Source organism: Pseudophryne corroboree, chromosome 10 (genome assembly GCF_028390025.1).
Source record: "Pseudophryne corroboree isolate aPseCor3 chromosome 10, aPseCor3.hap2, whole genome shotgun sequence".
Classification (NCBI taxonomy): Eukaryota; Metazoa; Chordata; class Amphibia; order Anura; family Myobatrachidae; genus Pseudophryne; species Pseudophryne corroboree.
Window position 1 is genome coordinate 360,003,645 of NC_086453.1, and position 21,084 is coordinate 360,024,728.

Below are 21,084 nucleotides of genomic sequence, written 5' to 3' on the forward strand. Positions count from 1 at the left end.
CTGACGCATTGTCCAGGGGGCAGTGGGATAGGTTCCGTTTATTGGCCCCGGAGGCTGATTCGGTAGGTTTGCCCTGCCCTTCTTATGTTTGGCAGGTCATAATGGCGGATTGGAAGGGCTAGCAGAGCTGTCTTTGGCTCCGTCCACTCTCGCTGGATACCGTCGGCCCTGGAAGGAGTGGGAAGACTTTTCCCATGACCAAGGGCCTAGAGGTAAGACGGGTCAGAGCTTGTTTCTAGACTTCGTTTGGCAACTCTTTGTAACGGGGAGATCGAGGGCCGTGGTGTCTCGGTACCTCGCCAGGATATCCTTTTATTCTAAATTGAAGGGTATGCCGGATTTTACGAAGGGTTTCCTGCTGGCAAGGGCGCTTAGAGGTTGGGCGCGTTCGGCTCCGGTGCCTCCCGATGGCCGACGCCCTATTGATGCGTCCCTGCTTTCTTCCCTCTTAGGGGCGGTGGCGGAGGTGGCGGACTCCCGTTTTGAAACGCTCCTGTTTCAGCTGGCCTTTTCTATATCGTTCCATGGTGCATTCAGGGTTTCTGAGCTGGTTGCGGCTTCTAAGAAAACCGAGGCCTTTAGGCGGCGCGCGGATGTTATTGTGGGTGGGGGGTCCGTGCTGTGCAGGCTGCGCCACTCCAAAACTGATCAGATGGGTAGAGGGCATTGGCTCACTTTGACACCATCGGGTGGTGGGGACTGTTGTCCGGTGGCATTGGCTGGTCGGTATGCGGAGGTCAGGCCCTCGTCTGAGGGGTCTTGGCTCCTGCATTGCGACGGGTCGCCATTGACGAAGTACCAGTTTACATGGATGATGCGGCGCTGCCTGTCCAGTTTGGGCCTCTCGCCTAGGGACTTTGGTTCCCATTCCTTTAGAATCGGGCCGCCACTTCCGCAGCATCTGCAGGGCGCGCTGTGGAGGAAATTAAGGCTTTGGGCCGCTGGAAGTCGGTGGCTAATAAGCGTTGCATTCGGCCCGTTGTTGCGTAAGCGAGTTTGTTCTACTAACATGTTGTTTGTGTTACTGCATTGTGTGTTTCAGTTCAGTGTGTTCGTGCTGTATTGTTTGTCTCCCCTGTCCTCCCTACTCGGATGGCTAGCTACTCGCCACTGCTGGCAGTGGGGGCATGGAGTGCTTCGCGATTTTTTGCCTGAACTGACGAACTGATTTGGCTTAATTTGTTCAATTCGGCTAATTGGCATCTAATTACAAGTTCCTCAGCAGGTTTTTACGTTTCACCTCCAGCCGAGTTATTCTGTGTTCCCCCCAAACCCCCCCCTCCCAGCTCTAACACCCCCCCCCCCCCTTTTTTTGTTATTTTGTTTTTTCCTTTTGTTTCTTTCTGTTGCTTTGATTGGCCTGAAGCTTGTTCAAGAGGAAAGTTATAGTCCTCTATTCAATTTTTCTTTTTGGCAGATCCTCGTTCTGATAGTTGGTTCCTGTTCTGGGCTGGGTTTGGTTTTATCTCCCATATTCACATAGTGTTTATCTGTTTTTTCCCTTTTAGGTTGGCAGGAGGATGTGTGTGATGTGTGGGTGATTGGCCATTCCTATGTTTATTGGGCAGCCAATTTTTTGGCTGCGGAAGGGGCTCCTTGCTTTGTGGGTTCGGATGATGTGCGGTGGATAGGTGTTCGTGGTATGCTTTGGCATGACCTGAAAGCGAAGCTTATGGAGCAGGTTCGGCGGTTTGGGATCCCCAAACTGTTGGTGATTCACTTAGGAGGGAACGACCTAGGTAGGAGGAAGGCAGTGAATCTTCGATTGGCCATTATTCAGGATCTGCAAGTGATTTCGGGCGCTTGGCCAGGCTGCAGGCTTATCTGGTCTTGTATAGTGCCGCGGTTGTGTTGGCGTGGAGTGGTGGATTGTCGGGCAATCGATGTGGCTCGCCGGAAAGTGAATGCCGTGGTGGCTAAGTTTGTGGTGGCCCATGGCGGTGCTGTGGTTTGGCATCAGCGGATCAAGTTTCGGTGCTTCTACTTTTTAGACCTGATGGTGTGCACTTGACAGGACAGGGACTATCTATGTTTTTGGAGGATCTGTTTTCGGTGGTTGGTTCGGTAGGTTAGGGGTATGGTGGCGGGGCGTAGTTTCTGTGGAACAGAACTTTGCTGTTGGCGGGAAAGAACGGCAAGTTAACCTTTGTTGCATTAAAGAGTGGATTGGAGGTCGTTTGGTTGTTGATTTTTAGGTGCGCTCTCCTTCGCTGACTGGTTTACATCTGCTGGACCGCCTTCTCGGGTGGCAGCCTCATCACCTTCACGGGTGGGTAGTCAGGATGGAGGTTGAGCGGATACCTATTTGTTTGTTGGAAGGTTTACGTCAGTTCTTTTTTATAAGACAGTTATCAATGGGATAGGGTTGTTTAGCCGTTCTTTCTGGCCACCATACTTTAGTTTAATTATTCACAGTTAATGGTTCACTTAAATAAATAGCTAACAATTTCTGCCAAATTCAAGTCTCCGTGTCTTTATTTATTATAATTAAGTGTTAAGATGTTATGGTTTATGTTACAGACAATCCTCAGACTATATGAGGTTTAAAGTTCTACAGTAATATAATAATATATTTCAATAGAAAATGTTATAAGGTTACAGTAAAGTAAATCACAAAGTCTCTTTTTCTCTGTGACATTAATCCTCATCTATTACTTGTCTCTATGTCATATATCAGTGGGATGATAAAATGATATGTGGGTCATTGTAGTAACTACGAGTCTGCTGAGTGAATGACAACAATGGTCCCTGGTGGGTGACAGAACCACTCACAGATCACACATTAATCTCAGGCTCTTTAATCACACAGGAGACTGAAAGAAATAACAATTACTTTATCTGTTGATAAGGTTTTAACATCAGCTCAATATAAATGTACAGTAATATATGTGATTATTTATTATTAAGGTTTATCATTTGCAAATTGTCAGGAAGATCTGGTGCATTTATGTCTATTTGCATCTCAGACTTACAGTAGGGGCTGATCTGAGTCACACGCTGCGGCCGCTTCTGTTGGTGTAGTTTACAAAAAAGTTTAGACGTGGTATGTATAGAAAAGGTGTAAGTGGTCACATCTATACCTGCAACACTTCCATGACACTCACATACATACCACCCAACATTCTCCATGGTGGCGTAGGGACTCCAGTGCCCAAAAAGGGGACATGGACATGGCAAAAGGAGGCATGACTTCACAGGAATGATGTTGTTGTGAACCACACCCCTTGTTTTCAAGCCCACATACCACACACCCTGTACCTATATATATATATATATATATATATATATATATATATACTGTCCCTGCACTGGCTGTAGAGCTGCAAAAATCACAGGGAGAGTGTCCACCATGGCCATTATCCTTGTGATTTACGCATCTGCAGTAGAGATTTTCCCCTAGAACAAGGTGCAGGTGCCAAGTTCTCAGAGACCTGCGCATGCAAAGCAAACGGTGGCACGAAGCCAGAGTCTACTGCACAACCGGAGAGGAGGTGGCCCATACGGAACCTGTATATATAGGCCCCCTCCTATTTGAAGCCGCATCTGGGAACACCTAATACATTTCCAATACACTTCTACGTGCGTGTGTCAAAGCTACTTCAACTGTGTACAAACACAATCAGGATGTATGCACAGTGCGATTTAGACACATGCGCAGTATAAAGAAAATGTTTAACTGCACCCAACACAGCATGTGACTCAGAATTAGGCCCTAATTACTCTCTATGAGCTGTAATAAATATAATTGCCTCATAGTCAAAAAGGTCACTCTCTGCTGTTTTTTTATGGACTGCACAGTGATCAATAACAAACCCTTCATCAGTGAGAACTTTTCTTGCAAATTTCTCATCATATCTGAACACATGTACCTTGTCCTGCCCAACCACCATATACGTTGTATTTAAAGCACCTATCAATATCAGGTGTCCTTCAGGTTTTAGTAGCTTCACAAATTTCCTGAAATTATTTATATAATCATCTTGGTTTTTGCTAATGAAATCCAAGAGAGCTCCACTGATGACACAGTCTGCTGGTGGAATCACTTCCGGGTCTGTGAGATTCTCATTGTCAATGTCACATTTCATGATCTTTGTTATTGCCATCTTCAATGTATTGTCTTTGTCCTGACACTGGTCACTGAAAGATACAAACACAATAAAGTTCACTGGGATCTAGGACTAGCCATGCTACCACATAAGAAACAGGATATAGTTTAATATATGGAGATTGAATAAGTGGGAAGGTATAATTTAGGAAGGCATTGTCTGTTTTCTAGAAGGGTTCCTCAAAAGTGGTAGAGATTGGGCATTATTCTTCACTTTCAATCAGACACTCCTTTAATCTTTCAGGAGCATTTTATATGGCAGTGGAGGGAAATAGGTGGCCATTGGATAGCTCTATCCGGAACACTCAGCTCTACCTGCTTTATTCTCTGCCTAAAACACAGCTACAATCATTTATAAAGCAGAGAATAAGACTGAAGATAATCAGAGCATCAGATTTCTTTATTGCTTATCCATTTACAATATAAGTGGTGTATGTGGATTAAGAGCATTTGTGTCACTTTTGGGTTAGAGGATTTAGTAACATGTACAATTATGATTGGCATGTGGGCTGGTGTGAGGGTTCTAGGCACCCTAGGCAAAGATTTACATTACTGCCCTAATTTTCCAATACAATCCTTCAAACCATTTCCATAAAACCACACCTGGTCTATGACAAAGGGGCACAGTCATTTTGCACACCCATTTATCAACTCATCCTCAAAGCACCCATTAACACATTTGTCCACACTGTCAGCACTCCCTATTCTCCTGCTACCCAGCACCTACTAACCCAATCTCCCTTAGAACTCATTAAGCTCTCTCACAGCACAAATTATCTCCTACCAACATAATCCCAGCACATATTAATAATTTCACTCCAAGCACTCATTAACCCCCCCTTCACTGCAAAAATTACCCCTCACCCCTCCCAGCACCTATTTATCTTTTTATGCTCAACACCCATTAACCATGTCACCTAGCATTTATTAATCCATTCACCCTGATCACTGATTAACTCCCTTTCTCACTGCACCCATTAACCTCAATCACACACCAAGAACCCATTAAAGGTTCCCTTACTTGCTGGGCTCTTGCTGCTCAATCAGCTTTTCATTCTTGTACAGCCTGTGAGGCAGATTTTCCATAATTGGCTGTGCCAGAGGGAAGGGGAGGAAAGGGGAAAAAGCCTGTTGCGCTGGTATTCCGGCGGCAGCATTTCACCACCTGTTGGGATTCCAGTGTCGGCATTGTGATTGTTGGGATCCTGACAGGTGGTCTTGCAATTGCCTCCCTTTGTGAGGTGACCATAACAGCTTCAGGCGGCATTTCCCACATACAGTATTGGGAGATTACTAATTCTGCCTAATTTCTACTCGGGAAATGCATAGAACCTATTTATTTCATTCTGTGTTATAGATCTGATTCAGGAAGAATATAATTTTTGGATACTGATAAAATAACAAGAATGATTTACCTTACCTGCTGAAATTACATAACTACAGTATCTGTATTATTTCAAAGAAATATAGAAACTCTGAGATAAATTTACTAAAATGGGAGTTCTATTTAAGATGGGATGTTGCCCATAGCAATCAAACAGATTCAACTTATCATTTATCTAGCACCTTCTAGAAAATAATACCTGAAACCTGATTGGTTGCTATAGGCAACATCCCATCTTAAATAGAACTCTCATCTTAGTAAATTTACCCCATAGAATGTGATGACAGATAAGAAGCACTTGGCCAATCTCATCTGCCCATGTACGCACACACACACACATACATACATGTACACACACACACACACACACACACACACACACACACACACACACACACACACTAGGGTTAATTTTGGTAGTGAGCCAATTAACCAACCAATATATTTTTTGGGATGTGGGAGAAAACCGGAGCACCCAGAGGAAACTCATGCAAGTACGGGGAGAACATACAAACTCCACAAAGGTCCATGGTGGCAATCACATCCACAACCAACTGCCCAAATTAAATGATTAACAATATCTTATTAGACAGCTGAGGTATGTTATGAACCACAAGATTATTAGTGTCTTCCATTCAGACAAATTCATTTAAAGTAAAGTAAAGCACTGCGCTTCTTGTAAACTACAATAAACATATAATAAAGTGGCAGCATTCTCAGCAGTAAACATTGGGAGAACAATACTTTATAAAATATACCTGTACATTTATTTTAAACATACAAATTAAAATACAAAAAAAAAATCACACAATAAAATACAAATATAATCACATGAGACTTGTTCATTAAGTGTCCCTGGTGACTTGCAGGACATGGACAGTTCATCAATGGTCCTTAATGCTCCCTAGTGATGTTATTCTAAGGTAGCAATATACTGGGAAACTGTTGCTTTAATATCTTTTGCAACTAAGTAGCATTTGTGTTGCACTAGAATTTCCAAATAAATGAATTACCTCATTGCACCCACAGGCTTTTACTGGTAACAATGTTCCGCTTAGTCAATATTGATTACCGTAGCATGGCTGCTTTTATAGTTACCCCTGCACACGTGTAGTGATCCTTCCACTGTGATCAAGCCCCCATTCCTCTTCTCCCGGTGGTGAGGCTATCACCGCCCCGGGCAGGTAACAGTGCTGGTAAGCATTTAGTTCTGTTTGGTTAGCTGCCGGATCTTTGTCGCTGCCAGTGCAGACCACAGTGCCGGGGTAGTTTCAGTCACTTACAGCAGCGTATCTCCCTGTGCTGGTGATGCAGTAGAGGTAAGCCAGTGAGTGATAGTGTCAACGCGTTTCATCCCACAATGCACTGGTACTTTCTCACGACTGCAGACTCCTTGGTTCTTTACTCTTTTATATCTATAATTTCTCATTAATTAATCCCAGCTGTATCAACTGATGAGTGTCCATACGTATGTTATCCACATTAATGGATTTCAAAACTAATAAGACTAATAAAACATTCATACATACCCACATATATGTTTAATAATTTAAGTCCTCCAGTTCGAATTCTAACTTTACACATAAATTAACCCTTCTATGGGGGGATATCCAATTAGCCCTGGTAAATTACGGGGGATAATTGTCCCGCCGGGGGCTAGCTAATTAGCCCCGATAAGCCGCGGCACGCGCCGGCTTATCAGAAATTTTGTTTCACCTGCCTCCGGCAGGCGAAGCAGAATCCACGGAAACAGCCTGTTTTTGTCCAAAAACGGGGCAGTTTCACACGAAAACACACAGCTTTCACTGAACCTGTGTGTTTTCGGGGTAGTGTTTTTTTTTTTTTAACAGGTTATCCATCTGGATAGCCTGTAAAAAAAAATCAGTGAAACATCAGAAAAAAGTCTGAAAAGATGTTTTACTGGGTATAATTGGATATCACCCTAAGTAACAATCTGCCAGATTGGGTTCTACATCCTCAGAAAAAACTACTAGTTCTTTCAAAGGATATTTTTAACTATTTTCCATGATTTTCCCCCTCCTTAGTTTTCCCCGCCCTCAAGTAAATCTCCAGTTTGTATACTTAACCTATTATTATGGTTTAGTGCAGGCATTCCCAACCACGGTCCTCAAGGCACACCAACAGTGCAGGTTTTTGTGATATCCAGGCTTCAGCACAGGTGACTTAATTAGTAGCTCAGTTATTTTGATTTACCCACCTGTGCTGCAGCCTGGATATCACTAAAACCTGCACTGTTGGTGTGCCTTGAGGACCGTGGTTGGGAATGCCTGGTTTAGTGGGATAAAAGTGTAGAACAACCTGTACCTTTTCCAATATCATCTTCATCCTATATCCATACCAAACATTATAGGTTACATTGTGTCTCATAGGATAAGGCACATACTTAATACTTAATGAGGCTGACCCTTAGAATGTAAGCTCTCACGAGTAGGGCCCTCTTCCCTCATGTGCTTATCCTTTTCTTACTTTAATAATCCTCAACTGCCCAAATCACGCAGTTTTTTGGCCACCTGGAACTTATATCTGTCATTTACTGGTGTAGTTATGCTTAGTTACCCTGTACTTGTCCTAAATTGTCTTCAACTGTAAGTCACTGTTTTCCTGTTTTGATTATATGCATATGTACTCTGTAATTGGGCGCTGCAGAACCCTTGTGGCGCCATATAAATAAAGGATAATAATAATAAAAAATAATTAACCATCAAAACATGTATAATCCAATGCCTCATTGAGGCCTTTAGGAGTGGGAGAAGCTGCAGTGGTTTAAAAATCTAAGATGATTCACCTATACAGAGCTGTCTAAACATACAGATTTACCTCCCTTTTTGTGTTATTATATTTTTCTGCTGCCACAATTCTCTGAACCTGCTCTTAATAGTTCTAGTGGGTTTCCCTACATATTGTAAGGAGCATGGACCCTGGAGAACATACACACAGTAACTGGATTCACAATTCAAAAATTGTTTAATTACAAATGTTTCCCCAGTCACACTGGATTTATACTAGTTGATTTATTTACCATAAATTTGTAAGTTAAGCATATTGTCCCAACTGAGGGCTGAGGCTGAGCTGGGGAAGTCTCAGACATAGGGGCTGGCATGTATGTGAACCATAGAGGTAGAATTGGTTTCTTGGACATGCAGGAGGTTAAGCATTGTTTGGCCAAAGGCATGACCACAACAACGGAGTATATAAAACAAAGTCTGTTTATTGAACACACAGTTTAGACATCTTGGCAGTTCAGATAACTTTCAACAGTTACTTGTGCAGATAAATATAGCATTACAGTTCCTGGAAGCGCAGTGGTAATGAATACTGTGACAAATGCAGGATGAGGTGTAACAAAGTCCTTGCAAGACCCGGAGAATTGCCAGGGATGCCGGATGGAACCCGTGCAGACAGAAGGTGTATTGAACTATGGTGAGTATCGATGGTGAACTGTGGTTCGATGTTGTGTGATAGATGATGAACGCATCGATGCTGGAACACCGCTGGAGATGGAGAGCGATACTGGGAGTGATACAGAACACCGCTGAGAGCTGAGAGTGACACAGGAACACAGGTGGAAGTGAAACTGGAGCAACGCTGGTAGCTGGAAGCCAGTGATGAAGTCACTGTTGATCACAGAGATGTTGGTAGGCAATGAGAGCTAGGAGTGATACTGGAACACTGATGGAAGCTGGAAGCCGGTGATGAAGTCACTGTGGATCACGGAGATATTGATAGGCAATGAGAGCTAGGAGTGATACTGGAACACCGATGGAAGATGGAAGCAATTCTGGAACAATGCTGAAAGTTGGAAGCCGGTGATGGATCACTGCAGGACACAGGATGCAATGTAGGAATACTGTTGGAGTCAGGCAGCACCACCAGATGGTAACTGGTGCTGGGTCTCTAAGTGGAGCAAGGTCACAGGAGCTGGATTACCTGTAAGCACAAGCTGGAACATCAACAGACAGGAGATACATATACCACTAGGATGGACAACCAAAGCACTGACGATTAGGCAGCCTTGATGCAGGATATTTATACCAGCTGGGAAGCAGGTATTGGCTTAGCAATCAGGCAGAGTCCAGAGTGCAGCGGATAGGCTGTAGAATGACATGTGATGAAATCAAACATGGCGGCGCCCATGTTTAAATTTGGAGGGAAAGTCTGTTTGAACTTTAGCATGAGGAAATCAGTGGTGATGGCGGCAGAGGCCGCAGGAGACAGGGGACGCCATTCACTATGACAGAAGGGATAAATTGTATACAGTAGTCGCCATGACAGCGCTGCCTGGATCACAGAGGGGAGACTGAGGCAATGTTGTACAGCGCGCTGCACGCAGACAGCGCAGGTGGAATCCAGGCTTGGAATGCTGGGCCAGTCTCAGGAGACACTTGGAAGGTAAGAAGTGGTGACTAATTACCCAGATCGTGACACAGATTGATTTATTTCATCAATAGCTACCTACAAATTTCTGTGCTAGCCAATTACTGTACCTGGACCTCCTTTGTCTACATAAATCTGAGTTTTCAACATACTTTGGTTTAAAATGTCACCCAAGTTTGGGTTCTTTTTTAAGATTACTGCTGTTATTTTTTCAAAAACATTCTTCAATATAGGATCCTATTCCAATAATATGAAGTTATCACAATCTTTTTTAATTTTCCATGATTTGATGTTATATTTAGATGAAAATATTATATTTTCAGATAGTAGCCTACTTTTTATTTGTTTCTTCATATCAACAGCTAAATCCCCCTTCTTTAAAATGTTCAAGCTCTCCCCTTCCACTGTAGTATTTGCTCTTTTCTACATAATTTCCTAGCATAATCTCTTGCATTATTAAGGAGTTTATCCAGATATCCTCTCCTTTTGAAGTGTCCCAGCATTATCCCAATTTGGGAAAACAGTCCTCATCACCAGCACAATTTCACTTTAGACGCAATATTTGATTTTGTGGGATATTCCTTATCCATGGTCTGTGATGACTGCTACTATAATGTAAATAGTTAGAGGCACCCACGGGCTTCAAATAAGTTGATGGAACAATGATACCATCCCTTGCAGAGAATTCGACATCCAGAAAGACTACCATGTCAAAACTAAATGTGTGAGTAAATTGCAAATTAAAATCATTAGTGTTTAAATATTTAACAAATTCCAGTGCTCTGTGTTGACCTGCCCTTCCAAATTATAAAGAAATCAAATGGCCATAGAGGACCAGATATCTCTATATGGACCGCTCCAAATAAATTGTTCCTTGAAGCGGCCCATATAGAGATTTGTAAAACTTTGTGCAAATCTGGTTCCAATGGCCATCCCCTGTGTCTGAAAATAATATGTCATTAAACAAAAAATAATTATGTGTTAATATACATAATATTGCATCATTTACAATGTCACGTCTCTCTCTTGTTATTTTCATGTCTCCATTTAAATAATATTTTATCGCCTCAATTCCTGCTTTATGCTGAATATTTGTATATAGGGCTTGGACGTTGAGTGTCAAAAATGCCCAACCCTTCATCCAACTAATTTCAGAGACTTTCTGCAGGATATGCTTGGTGTCTTTAATGTGAGACTTTAGTTTGGTGATGTGGCTCTGCAAGTGGGCATCTACAAATTGTGATAAATTAGAAGTGAGGGACCCAATACCAGAAATAATGGGACGACCAGGTGAGGCACTAAATAATTTGTTAATTTTAGGCAAATTATAAAAAATGGGAGAGATAGAATGGGGACACACTAAAAAATTTTATTATTTCTGTGATTGCATCCTCTGCCCAGGCCTCAATTAGTAAGCCATTATATTCAATTTGATAAAGGGAGGTAGGGTCACTGGATAATTATTTATAGTGATCACTGTTATGTAGCTGCATTTCTGCTACTACAATATAGTTCATGCGATCTTGTATAATGATTCCCCCAACTCCCTTATCAGCTGGTTTGATGACCAGCAAATTTATATTGTTCAGTTCCCTAAGTGCCCGTCTCTCTTGTTTAGATAAATTCTGCTTAAATGGTAGTGGACAGTCAATACCAGATTAAGGTTCACATGGGCCTGGAGCTGAAATTTATAAAAGGACTATTGTGTGCTGCCGCAGGGGATGTGACTAGTTATGTGGCATGACCAGTGGTGTGGGGGTGTGGCCTGCTTCATGGGTTGTAGCAAGAGCCTTCATTCAATTGCCCAACCCTCTACACACTTTACTTATACAGATGTAGCCACGGTCATCCATCCTGCAGCTCGGCATATTTGCGGCAATCAAGTGTTCCCACGACTAGGACGCGCATGTGCTTATAAGTACAAGCACCCATAGGAAAATATGAGCAGCGTACTAAGTAGAGATGAGCGCCGGAAATTTTTCGGGTTTTGTGTTTTGGTTTTGGGTTCGGTTCCGCGGCCGTGTTTTGGGTTCGACCGCGTTTTGGCAAAACCTCACCGAATTTTTTTTGTCGGATTCGGGTGTGTTTTGGATTCGGGTGTTTTTTTTTAAAAACACTAAAAAACAGCTTAAATCATAGAATTTGGGGGTCATTTTGATCCCAAAGTATTATTAACCTCAAAAACCATAATTTACACTAATTTTCAGTCTATTCTGAATACCTCACACCTCACAATATTATTTTTAGTCCTAAAATTTGCACCTAGGTCGCTGGATGACTAAGCTAAGCGACCCTAGTGGCCGACACAAACACCGGGCCCATCTAGGAGTGGCACTGCAGTGTCACGCAGGATGTCCCTTCCAAAAAACCCTCCCCAAACAGCACATGACGCAAAGAAAAAAAGAGGCGCAATGAGGTAGCTGTGTGAGTAAGATAAGCAACCCTAGTGGCCGACACAAACACCGGGCCCATCTAGGAGTGGCACTGCAGTGTCACGCAGGATGTCCCTTCCAAAAAACCCTCCCCAAACAGCACATGACGCAAAGAAAAAAAGAGGCGCAATGAGGTAGCTGTGTGAGTAAGATAAGCGACCCTAGTGGCCGACACAAACACCGGGCCCATCTAGGAGTGGCACTGCAGTGTCACGCAGGATGGCCCTTCCAAAAAACATTCCACAAACAGCACATGACGCAAAGAAAAATTAAAGAAAAAAGAGGTGCAAGATGGAATTGTCCTTGGGCCCTCCCACCCACCCTTATGTTGTATAAACAGGACATGCACACTTTAACCAACCCATCATTTCAGTGACAGGGTCTGCCACACGACTGTGACTGAAATGACGGGTTGGTTTGGACCCCCACCAAAAAAGAAGCAATTAATCTCTCCTTGCACAAACTGGCTCTACAGAGGCAAGATGTCCACCTCATCATCATCCTCCGATATATCACCGTGTACATCCCCCTCCTCACAGATTATCAATTCGTCCCCACTGGAATCCACCATCTCAGCTCCCCGTGTACTTTGTGGAGGCAATTGCTGCTGGTCAATGTCTCCACGGAGGAATTGATTATAATTCATTTTAATGAACATCATCTTCTCCACATTTTCTGGATGTAACCTCGTACGCCGATTGCTGACAAGGTGAGCGGCGGCACTAAACACTCTTTCGGAGTACACACTTGTGGGAGGACAACTTAGGTAGAATAAAGCCAGTTTGTGCAAGGGCCTCCAAATTGCCTCTTTTTCCTGCCAGTATAAGTACGGACTGTGTGACGTGCCTACTTGGATGCGGTCACTCATATAATCCTCCACCATTCTTTCAATGTTGAGAGAATCATATGCAGTGACAGTAGACGACATGTCCGTAATCGTTGTCAGGTCCTTCAGTCCGGACCAGATGTCAGCATCAGCAGTCGCTCCAGACTGCCCTGCATCACCGCCAGTGGGTGGGCTCGGAATTCTGAGCCTTTTCCTCGCACCCCCAGTTGCGGGAGAATGTGAAGGAGGAGATGTTGACAGGTCGCGTTCCGCTTGACTTGACAATTTTGTCACCAGCAGGTCTTTCAACCCCAGCAGACTTGTGTCTGCCGGAAAGAGAGATCCAAGGTAGGCTTTAAATCTAGGATCGAGCACGGTGGCCAAAATGTAGTGCTCTGATTTCAACAGATTGACCACCCGTGAATCCTTGTTAAGCGAATTAAGGGCTCCATCCACAAGTCCCACATGCCTAGCGGAATCGCTCCGTGTTAGCTCCTCCTTCAATGTCTCCAGCTTCTTCTGCAAAAGCCTGATGAGGGGAATGACCTGACTCAGGCTGGCAGTGTCTGAACTGACTTCACGTGTGGCAAGTTCAAAGGGCATCAGAACCTTGCACAACGTTGAAATCATTCTCCACTGCGCTTGAGACAGGTGCATTCCACCTCCTATATCGTGCTCAATTGTATAGGCTTGAATGGCCTTTTGCTGCTCCTCCAACCTCTGAAGCATATAGAGTGTTGAATTCCACCTCGTTACCACTTCTTGCTTCAGATGATGGCAGGGCAGGTTCAGTAGTTTTTGGTGGTGCTCCGGTCTTCTGTACGTGGTGCCTGTACGCCGAAAGTGTCCCGCAATTCTTCTGGCCACCGACAGCATCTCTTGCACGCCCCTGTCGTTTTTTAAATAATTCTGCACCACCAAATTCAAGGTATGTGCAAAACATGGGACGTGCTGGAATTTGCCCATATTTAATGCACACACAATATTGCTGGCGTTGTCCGATGCCACAAATCCACAGGAGAGTCCAATTGGGGTAAGCCATTCCGCGATGATCTTCCTCAGTTGCCGTAAGAGGTTTTCAGCTGTGTGCGTATTCTGGAAACCGGTGATACAAAGCGTAGCCTGCCTAGGAAAGAGTTGGCGTTTGCGAGATGCTGCTACTGGTGCCGCCGCTGCTGTTCTTGCGGTGGGAGTCCATACATCTACCCAGTGGGCTGTCACAGTCATATAGTCCTGACCCTGCCCTGCTCCACTTGTCCACATGTCCGTGGTTAAGTGGACATTGGGTACAGCTGCATTTTTTAGTACACTGGTGACTCTTTTTCTGAGGTCTGTGTACATTTTCGGTATCGCCTGCCTAGAGAAAATAAGATTTTACTTACCGATAAATCTATTTCTCGTAGTCCGTAGTGGATGCTGGGAACTCCGTAAGGACCATGGGGAATAGCGGCTCCGCAGGAGACTGGGCACATCTAAAGAAAGCTTTAGGACTAGCTGGTGTGCACTGGCTCCTCCCCCTATGACCCTCCTCCAAGCCTCAGTTAGGATACTGTGCCCAAACGAGCGTACATAATAAGGAAGGATATTGAATCCCGGGTAAGACTCATACCAGCCACACCAATCACACCGTACAACCTGTGATCTGAACCCAGTTAACAGTATGATAACAACGAAGGAGCCTCTGAAAAGATGGCTCACAACAACAATAACCCGATTTAGTTAACAATAACTATGTATAAGTATTGCAGACAATCCGCACTTGGGATGGGCGCCCAGCATCCACTACGGACTACGAGAAATAGATTTATCGGTAAGTAAAATCTTATTTTCTCTGACGTCCTAGTGGATGCTGGGAACTCCGTAAGGACCATGGGGATTATACCAAAGCTCCCAAACGGGCGGGAGAGTGCGGATGACTCTGCAGCACCGAATGAGAGAACTCCAGGTCCTCCTCAGCCAGGGTATCAAATTTGTAGAATTTAGCAAACGTGTTTGCCCCCGAGCAAGTAGCTGCTCGGCAAAGTTGTAAAGCCGAGACCCCTCGGGCAGCCGCCCAAGATGAGCCCACTTTCCTTGTGGAATGGGCTTTTACAGATTTTGGCTGTGGCAGGCCTGCCACAGAATGTGCAAGCTGAATTGTACTACAAATCCAACGAGCAATAGTCTGCTTAGAAGCAGGAGCACCCAGCTTGTTGGGTGCATACAGGATAAACAGCGAGTCAGATTTTCTGACTCCAGCCGTCCTGGAAACATATATTTTCAGGGCCCTGACAACGTCAAGTAACTTGGAGTCCTCCAAGTCCCTAGTAGCCGCAGGCACCACAATAGGTTGGTTCATGTTAAAAGCAGAAACCACCTTAGGGAGAAATTGAGGACGAGTCCTCAATTCTGCCCTGTCAGAATGAAAAATTAAGTAAGGGCTTTTATATGATAAAAGCCGCCAATTCTGACACACGCCTGGTTGAAGCCAGGGCTAACAGCATCGTCACCTTCCATGTGAGATGATATTTTAAGTCCACAGTGGTGAGTGGTTCAACCAATGTGACTTAAGGAACCTCAAAACAACATTGAGATCCAAAGGTGCCACTGGAGGCACAAAAGGAGGTTGTATATGCAGTACCCCTTTTACAAATGTCTGAACTTCAGGTACTGAAGCCAGTTCTTTCTGGAAGAAAATCGACAGGGCCGAAATTTGAACCTTAATGGACCCTAATTTTAGGCCCGTAGACAGTCCTGTCTGCAGGAAATGGAGGAAACGACCTAGTTGAAATTCCTCTGTAGGGGCCTTCTTGGCCTCACATCACGCAACATATTTTCGCCAAATGCGGTGATAATGTTTTGCGCTTACATCCTTCCTGGCTTTGACCAGGGTAGGGATGACTTCATCTGGAATGCCTTTTTCCTTCAGGATCCGGCGTTCAACCGCCATGCCGTCAAACGCAGCCGCGGTAAGTCTTGGAACAGACAAGGCCCCTGCTGGAGCAGGTCCTTTCTTAGAGGTAGAGGCCACGGGTCTTCCGTGAGCATCTCTTGAAGTTCCGGGTACCAAGTCCCTCTTGGCCAATCCGGAACCACGAGTATCGTTCTTACTCCTCTCCTTCTTATGACTCTCAGTACTTTTGGTATGAGAGGCAGAGGAGGGAACACATACACTGACTGGTACACCCACGGTGTCACCAGAGCGTCCACCGCTATTGCCTGAGGGTCCCTTGACCTTGCGCAATATCTGTCCAGTTTCTTGTTAAGACGGGACGCCATCATGTCCACCTTTGGTTTTTCCCAACGGTTTACAATCAGCTGGAAGACTTCTGGGTGAAGTCCCCACTCCCCCGGGTGGAGGTCGTGTCTGCTGAGGAAGTCTGCTTCCCAGTTGTCCACTCCCGGAATGAACACTGCTGACAGTGCTATCACATGATTTTCCGCCCAGCAGAGAATCCTTGCAGCTTCTGCCATTGCCCTCCTGCTTCTTGTGCCGCCCTGTCTGTTTACGTGGGCGACAGCCGTGATGTTGTCCGACTGGATCAATACCGGTTGACCCTGAAGCAGAGGCTTTGCTTGACTTAGGGCATTGTAAATGGCCCTTAGTTCCAGGATATTTTTGTCTCCAGGCTTGACCATAAGCCCTGGATATTTCTTCCCTGTGTGACTGCTCCCCAGCCTCGCAGGCTGGCATCCGTGGTCACCAGGACCCAGTCCTGAATGCCGAATCTGCGGCCCTCTAGAAGATGAGCACTCTGCAACCACCACAGGAGGGACACCCTTGTCCTTGGTGACAGTGTTATCCGCTGATGCATCTGAAGATGCGACCCGGACCATTTGTCCAGTAGGTTCCACTGGAAAGTTCTTGTCTGGAATCTGCCGAATGGGATTGCTTCGTAGGAAGCCACCATTTTTACCCAGAACCCTTGTGCATTGATGCACTGAAAACTTGGTTCGGTTTTAGGAGGTTCCTGACTAGCTCGGATAACTCCCTGGCTTTCTCCTCCGGGAGAAACACCTTCTTTCTGGACTGTGTCCAGGATCATCCCTAGGAACAGAAGACAAGTCGTCGGAACCAGCTGCGATTTTGGAATATTGAGAATCCACTCGTGCTGCCGCAACACTACCTGAGATAGTGCTACACCGACCTCCAACTGTTCTCTGGATCTTACCCTTATCAGGGAATCGTCCAAGTAAAGGATAACTAAAATTCCCTTCCTTCGAAGGAATATCATCATTTCGGTCATTACTTCAGTAAAGACCCGGGGTGCCGTGGACCATCCCTACGGCAGCGTCTGAACTGATAGTGACAGTTCTGTACCATAACCTGAGATACCTTTGGTGAGAAGGGTAAATTTTGACATGAAGGTAAGCATCCTTGATGTCCCGAGACATCATGTAGTCCCCTTCTTCCAGGTTTGCAATCACTGCTCTGAGTGACTCAATTTTGAATTTGAACCTCTGTATGTAAGTGTTCAAAGATTTTAGATTTTAAAATCGGTCTCACCGAGCCGTCTGGCTTCGGTACCACAATAGTGTGGAATAATACCCCGTTCCCTGTTGCAGGAGGGGTACCTTAATTATCACCTGCTGGGAATACAGCTTGTGAATGGCTTCCAAAACTGCCTCCCTGACAGCGGGAGACGTCGGTAAAACAGACTTTTTGGAAACGGCGAGGGGAATACGTCTCGAATTCCAATTTGTACCCCTGAAATATTACCTGAAGGATCCAGGGGTCTACTTGCGAGTGAGCCCACTGCGCACTGAAATTCACTGAGAACGGGCCCCCACCGTGCCTGAACTTGTAAAGCCCTAGCGTCATACTGAGGGCTTGGCAGCGGCGGAAAAGGGTTTCTGTTCCTGGGAACTGGCTGATCTCTGCAGCCATTTTCCTCTCCCTCTGTCACGAGCAGAAAAGAGGAACCCTTTTGTCCGCTTGCCAACCAGGACTGCGCCTGATAATACGGCGTCTTATTTTGAGAGGCGACCTAGGGTACATCCCCTTTTTTAAGGCAATTCCAAATGCCGTTTGGAATCCCTGACCACTTTACTGGTAGATACAAAGCACTTATACTTGATGCCAGTCGGCAAATATTCCGCTGTGCATCATGCATATATAGAAAAGCATCTTTTAATTGCTCTATAGGCAATAATATACTGTCCTTATCTAGGATATCAATATTTCCAGTCAGGGAATCCGACCACGCCACCCAGCACTGCACATCCAGGCTGAGGCGATTGCTGGTCGCAGTATAACACCAGTATGTGTGTAAATACATTTTAGGATACCCTCCTGCTTTTTATCAGCAGGATCCTTAAAGGCGGCCATCTCAAGAGAGGGTAGAGCCCTTGTTCTTACAATCGTGTGAGCGCCTTATCCCCTGTAGGGGGTGTTTCCCAGCGCACCCTAACCACTGGCGGGAAAAGGTATACTGCCAATAACTTTTTAGAATTATCAATTGTTATCGGAGGAAAACCCACGCATCATCACACACCTCATTTTATTTTTCAGATTCAGGAAAACTATAGGAAGTTTTTCCTCACCAAACATAATACCCCTTTTTTTGGTGGTATTCATATTATCAGAAAAGTGTAAACATTTTCCATTGCCTTAATCATGCAATGTGTGGCCCTATTGGAAATCACGGTTGTCTCTTCACGTCGACACAGGAGCCAGTATCCGTGTCGGCGTCTGTATCTGAGGTAACGGGCGCTTTAGAGCCCCTGTATGAGACATCAGGACATGCACAAGCTGAGTAGCCGGCTGTCTCATGTCAACCACTGTCTTTTATACAAAGCTGACACTGTCACGCAATTTCAACAGTACATCCACTCAGGTGTCGACCCCCTAGGGGGTGACAACACTATTACAGACACTCTACTCCGTCTCCACATCATTTTTCTCCTCATACATGTCGACACAAAAGTACCGACACACAGCACACACACAGGGAATGCTCTGATAGAGGACAGGACCCACTAGCCCTTTGGGGAGACAGAGGGAGAGTTTGCCAGCACACACCAGAGCGCTATATATATACAGGGATAACCTTATATAAGTGTTTTTCCCTTTATAGCTGCTGTATTGTTTATACTGCGCCTAATTTGTGCCCCCCTCTCTTTTTTAACCCCTTTCTGTAGTGTAGTGACTGCAGGGGAGAGCCAGGGAGCTTCCCTCCAACTGAGCTGTGAGGGAAAATGGCGCCAGTGTGCTGAGGAGATAGGCTCCGCCCCTTTCTCGGCGTCCTTATCATCCGTTTTTCTATATGTTTTGGCAGGGGTTAAATGCATCCATATAGCCCAGGAGTTATATGTGATGCATTTATTTTAGCCATATAAGGTTTTATCGATTTATTGCGTCTCAGGGCGCTGCCCCCCCAGCGCCCTGCACCCTCAGTGACCGGAGTGTGAAGTGTGCTGAGAGCAATGGCGCACAGCTGCGGTGCTGTGCGCTACCTTATCTGAAGACAGGATCGTCTTCTGCCGCCGATTTCACCGGACCTCTTCGCTCTTCTGGCTCTGTAAGGGGGCCGGCGGCGCGGCTCCGGGACCCATCCAGGCTGAACCTGTGATCGTCCCTCTGGAGCTAATGTCCAGTAGCCTAAGAAACCCGATCCACTCTGCACGCAGGTGAGTCCGTTTCTTCTCCCCTTAGTCCCACGATGCAGTGAGCCTGTTGCCAGCAGGTCTCACTGAAAATAATAAACCTAAACTAAAACTTTCACAAAGAGCTCAGGAGAGCCCCTAGTGTGCACCCTTCTCGTCGGGCACAGAAATCTAACTGAGGCTTGGAGGAGGGTCATAGGGGGAGGAGCCAGTGCACACCAGCTAGTCCTAAAGCTTTCTTTAGATGTGCCCAGTCTCCTGCGGCGCCGCTATTCCCCATGGTCCTTACGGAGTTCCCAGCATCCACTAGGACGTCAGAGAAATGGAACCTAGATGGTATTTGGTACCGGGGACACAGTACCTCCAACAAGTCTCTAGTTGGCTCTGCAGTAATGATGGATACCGGAACCACGTTTCTCACCACCCAGGATGCCAAGGCCTCAGTTATCCGCTTTGCAGTAGGATGACTGCTGTGATATTTCATTTTCCTCGCAAAGGACTGTTGGACAGTCAATTGCTTGGTGGAAGTAGTAAAAGAGGTCTTACGACTTCCCCTCTGGGATGACCATCGACTCCCAGCAGCAACAACAGCAGCGCCAGCAGCAGTAGGCGTTACACGCAAGGATGCATCGGAGGAATCCCAGGCAGGAGAGGAATCGTCAGAATTGCCAGTGACATGGCCTGCAGGACTATTGGCATTCCTGGGGAAGGAGGAAATTGACACTGAGGGAGTTGGTGGGGTGGTTTGCGTGAGCTTGGTTACAAGAGGAAGGGATTTACTGGTCAGTGGACTGCTTCCGCTGTCACCCAAAGTTTTTGAACTTGTCACTGACTTATTATGAATGCGCTGCAGGTGACGTATAAGGGAGGATGTTCCGAGGTGGTTAACGTCCTTACCCCTACTTATTACTAGAGATGAGCGCCTGAAATTTTTCGGGTTTTGTGTTTTGGTTTTGGGTTCGGTTCCGCGGCCGTGTTTTGGGTTCGAACGCGTTTTGGCAAAACCTCACCGAATTATTTTTGTCGGATTCGGGTGTGTTTTGGATTCGGGTGTTTTTTTCCAAAAACACTAAAAAACAGCTTAAATCATAGAATTTGGGGGTCATTTTGATCCCAAAGTATTATTAACCTCAAAAACCATAATTTACACTCATTTTCAGTCTATTCTGAATACCTCACACCTCACAATATTATTTTTAGTCCTAAAATTTGCACCGAGGTCGCTGTGTGAGTAAGATAAGCGACCCTAGTGGCCGACACAAACACCGGGCCTATCTAGGAGTGGCACTGCAGTGTCACGCAGGATGTCCCTTCCAAAAAACCCTCCCCAAACAGCACATGACGCAAAGAAAAAAAG

The 21,084-nt window shown here is 45.3% G+C and overlaps 1 protein-coding gene across 1 annotated transcript in view; it reads right to left on the reverse strand.

Moving 5' to 3' along the window:
• Nucleotides 1-3,716: 3,716 nt before the first annotated feature.
• Nucleotides 3,717-21,084, reverse strand: part of LOC134965651 (nicotinamide N-methyltransferase-like) — an 80,319-nt gene continuing 62,951 nt past the window's right edge. The window contains exon 3 of the mRNA XM_063941984.1: nucleotides 3,717-4,137. Within this exon, the coding sequence (XP_063798054.1) occupies nucleotides 3,717-4,137 (421 nt within the window). The remainder of the gene's footprint in view (nucleotides 4,138-21,084) is intronic.